We start from the raw sequence: 8,519 nt of genomic DNA on the forward strand, positions 1-8,519 counted from the left end.
GTTATGACAAAACTGTAACTAACAAACTAGATCCTAATAGAAAGCGGTTAGCTTCCCTAAGCTACAGGTAGGATTATAAGGTAGGCCTATTTACAACATAAATTGTCAATAGGCTATGCTGGCGACACAAATAAAATCTCCTTTGGAAACCAATGGCTTACGACTTACAGTATCAAGCGGACTTAAACTGCCATATCGTGGCGAAAAGTTGTAATAACATTCACGCAGTTCCATGAGTCAAGGAAAGCGCGAATGAAGTAGCCACTTCTAAATAGGACCCACTACACAGTAGCTTAAGGTGTGTTGCTAAAGCAGCCATAATGAAATGAAGGTGTCATTGTTTGGATACTTCACACACACGTGCTTTTTAATTTCACAGACTACAACTACCAAGCTGTAATCAAAGCACATCGACTCCCCTCTCACACCCTGCACGCACTTAAAACAAAATAAACAGGCGTCTCAGTCTCACGCATGTATAGGCAAAACTGTATCAGACCGGTGTAACGTTGGTAAATCTTCCATTGCACAGAATGATTTTGTAGCACGTGCAATAAATGACAGTCGAAAGATACAAACAGTGCTGCTATCAATTTGCTTGGTATAACCGCATTTATAGTTTTCTACAAATGCAATCAATCAAATGGGCCTCCATCACTCAACCAACGCTAACGGTAACATTACCTAGGTCCTTATTGATATTACAAGATTAACGTACCTGCAATAAAAACCAAGCATGTCCGATAAACATCCTCACTTCATCCTCACTTACACTTCATGTGAACATCGTCCTGTCCTTATTAGATGTTCGCTGCGGTAAATTACAGTCCTTGTAGGAAGTGTCCATTATTTTTTCAACCCACTTTTAACTTCCAAAAAAATTACGTCTCACTGCAACGATGCGCCATCTAGTGGACAAACGACTACTTATCGCCAATACTGAAAATGCAGCCATGATGATGATGATGAATATTTTGGCTTTCTTTTGATCCTATTGAATTTGTAATTATGTATCGGCCGTTCTAATACCGATAGTATGTGGGTGCCTGTGTGTGTGCATGTTTATATGTGTGCACCGCCATTTACAGGCCAATGAGTGTACAGTCACTAAATGTACACATAACCTAATTTTTTTAGCCCCCCCCATGGATGAAATTCTACGAAACTTGGCATACCCCCAGACCCCCAGAGAATGCCAGGTCAATCATACACATACAATTTGGTGCAGTTCTGAACATCTTAACTGAAGATAGGGGCGATTAAAGCATAATAATATTGCATTTTCATTTTTGACCGGGGCGGGAGGGGGGGGGGGGCAAATCACAAATGAGTGATTATGAGCCAGGTTGATGTGGGCCCTTGAGACCAACATACCATAAAAGATTCACAGAGAACTGTGTCTGCCCTACCCTCCTTTCGGGGGATCCAGTCCAGCGGGGGGGCTGCAGATCAAAACGAAAAACGATGGTTCCATGCTATCCATGTGGGGTTACATGCCCACCAAGTTTTGTGTACCCCGGTCTTTCAGTGTCCCAGGAATCCTTGTTGGTGTACGTCACTAAATGTACACATAAATTATTTTATTGTAAGGCCCCCCATGAACAAAAGTACACAAAACTTGGCATGCATTCAGAGGGTGTCATAATGATCCTACACTTTTAATTTCGTGCAGTTTTGACCTTGTCAGCCAGAGATATTGAGATGAAAACACCTAATTTTTTGCTTTTTAATTTTTAACTAGGTGGCGCTATACATGAAATAAGTGGTAATGGGATGGGTTGACATGCCCCCTTAAGACCAACATACAAAAAAAAGGTGGACCTCCTCGGCCCTACGGTTCTCAAGATATTCACAGAAAACTGTCTCCGGCCACCTACAGGCCAGTTGGTGTATAGTAACATAAATTAATTTATTGTGTGGCCCCCCATGAACAGAATTCCACAAAACTTGGCGTGCATACAGAGGGTGTCATAATGATCCTACACTTCCAATTTCGTGCAGTTTTGACTATGTTAGGTCACAGATACCTTCAATTACACCACCTCATTTTTACTTTTTTGTGTTTAACTAGGTGGCGCTATACATGAAATGAGTGGTTATGGAATGGGTTGACATGGCCCCTTGAGATCAACATACAAAAAAAAAATGGTCCTCCTAAACCCTACGGTTTTCGAGATATTCACAGAAAACTGTGTCTGCCCTACCCTCCTTTCGGGGGGTCCAATTCAGCGGGGGGGCTACAGATCAAAACGAAAAACGATGGTTCCATGCTATCCATGTGGGGTTACATGTCCACCAAGTTTCGTGTACCCCGGTCTTTCAGTGTCCCGGGAATCATTGACGGAAATTTGGGCATGCGAAAAAGAAAAAAAAAAAAAAAATCTGACTAAACCTATATGACCGCCGCTTCGCTGCGCGGCGGTCATAATAATCAACTAATATCAAGGAGTTAATTTTTTTACCCTATATTCACCCGTTCTATGTTGCCTGATGATGTCATCTAAGTGTGAAAATGGATTGTGAAAATTTGAAGACAAAAAGAAATCTTGTTCCTTAGACTCTATAGCAAAATATGCACCAAAAAAAAAAAAAAAATCACAGGAAAATCCAGCGGGATTACACAAGACACCGTATGTGTTTCTCAGCTCCTAAAAGGTTGTGAACCTCTGCTCTCAAACTTCTTGCGCTTTTTGGCGCCCCTAGCTGTCATCGGAAGTGCTTATAACAGAACAAGAGGAAGCTCGTGTTTTGCGCGCAAGAGATTTGTGAGACTTCTTGGCGTTATGCTAACATAGTCTGGGATTTTAATTTTCACGAAAGGTTGGACAGCAGGTGAACATTTACCAGTGTTTCTTATTCTTATTGCCTGTATTTATTATCTGAATAATGCACAAAGAGAATGTTGTAGAAAAAGTGCAAGTTACTGCCACTTAGCTGACTGCATAGCTAACTTAGTAACGCAGGGTTAGCAAACTAGCCTTGCATGCCCATGAAGCTAAGTTAACCTTACTACTAACGTTAGATAGGTAGATACATTTAGCCGGTGGTTAACATAGTCTTGGTTTAATTGTCTGTTTTTTTTTTATCTGAAAGACACGGAACACCGCCAGTGCATAAATACCTTTACATTAGCTATCCTCGTTAACGTGGCATGTAATGTTAGCCAGTCTCCCGAATTACTTTTTGTAGATAGACAACACGTAACGTTAACGTTTTCAAGTAAACGGTCTTGCAACGTTTGTTCAGCTGTTTTTGAATTCGGGCAACTGCAGCACCGCGTAATGTTTGGTTCATACAGTCGCTGATTGTTTGTCTGTTAACCTTATTCCTAATCCGCTATCAAACTTAGCTATAAGGTTACTCGTCTTCTCCTACAATGATAAAGTATGTGCTGTGCTTCTTTAGTTACAGCTGGCATGACTGACAGTGTATGGGCTTGGAGGCTTGCTGACATGTCCTTAGAAAAACATTCATGTTCCACCAGAAACATTAGCCAATGTTACAGACTGATCATCTAATCTCATTCACCCTGCGTCACTTACACATGATGAACACGTGGGTCATGTATATTATACATGTGTTGTGTTTATTTAATAGGTTTCCATGTGAGTGTTTCTGGAAGGAGGGTTGATTGAGTGGAAAGCATTTCTGCCTGGCGTTCGAAACAAGGGGAGTGTGGTGTGACATTGCAACAGGACTTTCCCTGGGCTCATTGGCTGGTGTTGGCTTCTGTTTGAAGAGCAATGGAGCAGAACAACAGTTTGCCCCCTTTCCCCCAAGGACTTGCGTCCCCCCAGGTGAACTACTGTAATGCATTGCAAAGTAATACTTGGGTAATGCTTGTGATTGCTTAAATCCCTACAAGAGGAGCCAGAAAGCCTTTACAATTTACAGTGTAAGAGCAGAGCACAAAAGTACTTGGCAGAAGTGAGACTCAAGCAATTATTGTGATTGTTACTTATGGTCCTTTTCTTTTCTCTTCACCCAGAGTGTAATGACGCCTGGTCCTCCAATCTTCAGTCCCATGATGCCTTATGGCACTGGGCTGACTCCGCAGCCTGTGCAGAACACCAACAGTCTGTCTGCACTGGAGGAGCATCAGAGGCTGCAGCAGCAGCAACAGCAGCAAGCCTCGGCACAACAAGGGGGGGTTGCAGGCACATCCGGACAGACCCCCCAACTTTATCACTCCCAGGCCATCACCACGACAACGGCACTGCCTGGCAACACGCCACTCTACACCACCACCCCTCTCACGCCCATGACCCCCATCACCCCTGCAACACCTGCATCAGAAAGTTCTGGAATTGTCCCCCAGCTTCAGTGAGTTATGAGTTGAAATTTACTAGTTCAATCTTAATTTTGCCAAATTATTATTATTCTATTAATCATTATGTGGTTACATTGGTTATTTTATTGATTTTTGGTTACGACCTAATTCCCATATTGGACTATGGTTTCCAGTCTGGATTTGCATCCTTTAACTCTTTAACTTTGCCCCCCCCAGAAATATTGTATCCACAGTTAACTTGGGATGCAAATTAGACTTGAAAACGATAGCGTTGCGGGCCAGAAATGCTGAATACAACCCAAAGGTAAGACTTACCAGATTTGTGTAAATATGTACTACCTGACCAAGTTTAGACTGTCTTTACTAGTTGCGTGCATCTCTCCTTTGTTAGATAATCCGTAAGATGCATATTTTAATGCAAGATCTACAATAGGATTCAGGGATGATTGATATTAATATAGAATGATTCATTGTTATCATTTGATATGATGTGATGGGGCTGTGGCCTTACTGATAGTCTACACAAGCTAGGCGAATGCACCCAGCTCTACAGGGAGAGTTTGGCGCCTACTTGTCTAGCAAAATGTGTTGTCATTCTTTTTTTTTTTTTTTTTTTGTTTTCTTTTTTTTTTGGTAATGCGAAACTAGGCTGAGTGCCATGTCATGTGTTTTTGATGGGTGTGCAATGTCTGTGTAGCTTGCGTAGACTATGGGAAGGCACTTCAACCAGCCCTAACAATTATTTTGTGTAGATATTTATTTTCAATTCTGAATTGAAATAAGCTGAGTTTAAGTATCAGATAGTGTATGTTTCACAAGATACTGAGGACCTAATAATACAACATCTGTCAACTTAATTTGTGTCACACTTATTTGAGCAAAAGCCAATTAAAACAGACAGTCTGGATGAGCGGCATAGACTGACTGCAGTGTTTCCCACAGAATTGAATTCTATTTGTGGTGGTAGGTTTGCAATTAACTTCAATTTAACAGTTTTTAACAAATTAGCGCAGCGTGGTTATTGAAAGGTCTACATAGATGCATATGATGCTAACCAGATTTAAGCACAATTTAGCACAACCTGGAAAATCATTGTGTGGTGGTCAATGTTGATCTTGTGGTGGGCCGCCACAAATAAGTCAATGTATGGGGAACACTGGACTGAATAACGTTGAATGACATCACTTTTTACCATGCTTGTGTTGAACATTTTGATTGTGCAACTAGTTTGCTATGACTGTTGTAGTTCACACTTCTACCCTAATTGAAAACTGTACCAGATGCTGTGCGATGCATCACTTTGAAAGTAGCATTATATGTAACGCTGCAGCTTTGCTTATACTAAAAGCAGCAGCAACAGATTTGTAACTTTTAAAGTCGTCCATCAGCCAATTCATGGTGCATTTAAACCAATTCCAGGGGTCCCCTGGTACACTCGCATCTTTCACTTTCAAATCTGTGTCCGATACGTATCAGTGAATCTTTACACCCCTAGTATTTACACACAGCTAATTTTTGTGGTCCTGTATTCCAGCGTTTTGCTGCAGTCATCATGAGAATACGAGAGCCCAGAACGACTGCCCTCATCTTCAGCTCAGGAAAAATGGTGTGCACAGGAGCCAAGAGGTAAACACATTTGTCATTAGGATTTGCACTGCAGTCTCTTCAAACACCCAAATGCATAATAGAATAACTGGTAAATAATGGAAATTATTTTGCCCTATTGTATCAGTATTGGTGTAAATAAAGAATTTAAGACCTCACATTCCAAGTGACTACCACACAATAAGGTTTGCAGAAAATCTGTATTTTGCCTCTTGACCTTTGGCATGTTTGTATGTCAGCATAGTATTTATATAATAATAGTTAGTCTTAACTTTCTTTTCTAAATTTTATGAAATTATTTTTAGATGTGGTCAGCACAGCCTTCAAAGTTCATGTCTTTCAGGTCTCCAAAGTTTAGAACTTTGAGAGGCCAACCAAAATGGATGTCTTGTTTGTTTCCGCCTCACAGTGAAGAGCAATCACGCCTTGCAGCCAGAAAATACGCCAGAGTAGTGCAGAAGTTGGGGTTCCCTGCGAAATTCCTCGACTTCAAGATTCAGAACATGGTTGGCAGCTGTGATGTGAAGTTCCCCATTAGACTGGAAGGGCTGGTACTCACCCACCAGCAGTTCAGCAGGTAGGTCTGATTAAGCCACTTTGGCAAGTGTGGTAAAATAAATTAAAAGTAGTGTTTTCTATCCTGGCAAATGTTAGGTATTTGAGCTCTACAGACAATGTCTTCATAGCTAGAATTGTGTGAAGCTAAGTGTAAGGTGCTTAATTTATAGAGTCATGTCGGTGTATGAACACCATATTTTTCACAAATACTCAGGGCAGAATGTGAGGAGCTTTTTTCTGAATTTGACAAAGTGAATTGTGGAATTGTGCCTTTAAATGCAGTCATTTAGAATGAGACGACCTAAAACCAGTCATTGCAATTAATCAGTGATGCATTTCAGATGAGCACATTTAATGGTTTTATAATTAAAGAAACCTTGGTTTTATAGTTAAAGAGCAAAGTTATTTGTCATTGTTAAATTATGAACCTTTTCTGCTCTTTTTCTTTTTTGCCATGTTCAGCTATGAGCCTGAGTTGTTTCCTGGGTTAATCTACAGAATGATCAAGCCTAGAATTGTGCTTCTGATATTCGTATCTGGTAAAGTCGTACTCACAGGTGAGCATTTCCCTTCAAATTATTTATATTTTTGGAATTTGAAAACTGCACGATCATATCGGCACTCATCTCCTTGTCTCAACTACTGAAATGAATTTGAAATGTCTCACACATTTTTTTTTTTTTTTTTGTTTGTTTTTTTTTTAAAAAAGGTGCAAAGGTTAGAGGAGAAATCTATGAAGCATTTGAAAACATCTACCCCATCTTGAAAGGATTTAGGAAAACAACATAAGGATTCTGCACAATGGGATCTTTTGATTCATTTATGCTGTGATCGAATACTTTTGGACATTTTTGTATTAGGCCTGTACAGTTGCATTGATATGTATGAATGTAAGTATGTTTGTGTATATATATACATCTAGGGCTCCCTCAAGTCACCATACAGGTGTGGCAAAACCAGAGAAGAAATTTGCTTGAACTGATTAATTTGCCTTTTAATGTCTTTTAAAGATGGTCCTCCAAGCCTGTTCATCAGTCAGTCACATTTTAGGGAAAACATTTTAACATGTTAGTTTTAGTCATTTCTGTACCCATTCACACATTCCTTGTTCTGGTTGATGTTTAAAGTGTACATATGGCTGAGTTCTGTTTCTTGGCATATTTGAAGTACTTACAATGTGTGAACCATTTGAAAATTAGTTAATGGTTTGAATGTGGCTGAATCGGTTTTATGTACTTTTTGAAGCGCATCAACCTGTTCTTATAATGGTGGTACAAGAATTGTCTCCTGATTCTAGTCTTTGTAAGAAAAGCTGTTCTGAATGGGGGTGGGGGAGTTGTGGTGGCCAGACAGGCCTTTTTTGTTTTATTCTTTTTATTTAATTTATGTTTTTAGTATATGTAATCCATGTTTTGTTTTTTTTAAAATGAATGAAATGTCACAGTTCTGTCATTTCTTTGTGCATTTTATCATGAGCCACATTGTTTCATGGCTTGGTTTTCCATCTTGCCCCTTTTCAAAAAGCACTCTTCTGTGATCACTTCTAGTTTTGCCCTGTTCATCAGTTCTATCGTGGGCAAAAATAAATCCTTAACTTACCAAAGCGCTTGTCCAGTTGGCTCTCCATTAAGATTTTCTTCACATAATCATCTGTGTAGACCTTTCAAATTACATAGCTAATTCAGAAAGTTTAATGTTGCACTTAATAGACTTCTGATGGTTAAGAAGTTTAAGTGAAAGGAATATTGAACTCCATTGAGGAACTCCATACATATCATAAAGTGAAATGAAATTGAAGTTTGGGAAGGTTCAGACTAATTAGGAACTGTTAAACAGTAATCCACCTTTTTTTTAAGATGGTTTGTATTTAAAATGTAAGAGTCCAAATTATTTCTGTTCTTTGATGCTAAAACAAAAATCAAGCTCAGCATTGGCTTGGCATAAAACGTAGATGCTATTAGCACCCAAAAACCTGTACCTGAGAGTAATAGTGTTTATTTACACTCGGGTGTAGCATAGCAAAGACAAACACTATGGTGAAAAATACAATTTCTACTGGGGCACA

At 39.7% G+C, this 8,519-nt stretch overlaps 1 protein-coding gene across 1 annotated transcript; it reads left to right on the plus strand.

Annotated features, from left to right (window-relative positions):
• Window positions 1-2,676: 2,676 nt before the first annotated feature.
• Window positions 2,677-8,057, plus strand: LOC121685631 (TATA box binding protein). The gene is made up of 8 exons (XM_042066243.1): window positions 2,677-2,832; window positions 3,598-3,797; window positions 3,989-4,323; window positions 4,508-4,595; window positions 5,826-5,917; window positions 6,306-6,473; window positions 6,917-7,011; window positions 7,164-8,057. Exons 2-8 carry the CDS (start codon window positions 3,744-3,746, stop codon window positions 7,241-7,243), a joined length of 912 nt encoding a protein of 303 aa, XP_041922177.1. The 5' UTR covers window positions 2,677-2,832; window positions 3,598-3,743; the 3' UTR covers window positions 7,244-8,057.
• Window positions 8,058-8,519: the final 462 nt, after the last annotated feature.

This window comes from Alosa sapidissima, chromosome 16, assembly GCF_018492685.1.
Source record: "Alosa sapidissima isolate fAloSap1 chromosome 16, fAloSap1.pri, whole genome shotgun sequence".
Classification (NCBI taxonomy): Eukaryota; Metazoa; Chordata; class Actinopteri; order Clupeiformes; family Clupeidae; genus Alosa; species Alosa sapidissima.

Coding starts and splice junctions, on each gene's coding strand:
- LOC121685631 (XM_042066243.1), top strand. CDS start 3,744: ATGGAGCAGAACAACAGTTTGCCCCCTTTCCCCCAAGGACTTGCGTCC. Junction 5,918..6,305: donor GTGTGCACAGGAGCCAAGAG/GTAAACACATTT, acceptor TCCGCCTCACAG/TGAAGAGCAATCACGCCTTG. Junction 7,012..7,163: donor TGGTAAAGTCGTACTCACAG/GTGAGCATTTCC, acceptor TTTTTAAAAAAG/GTGCAAAGGTTAGAGGAGAA.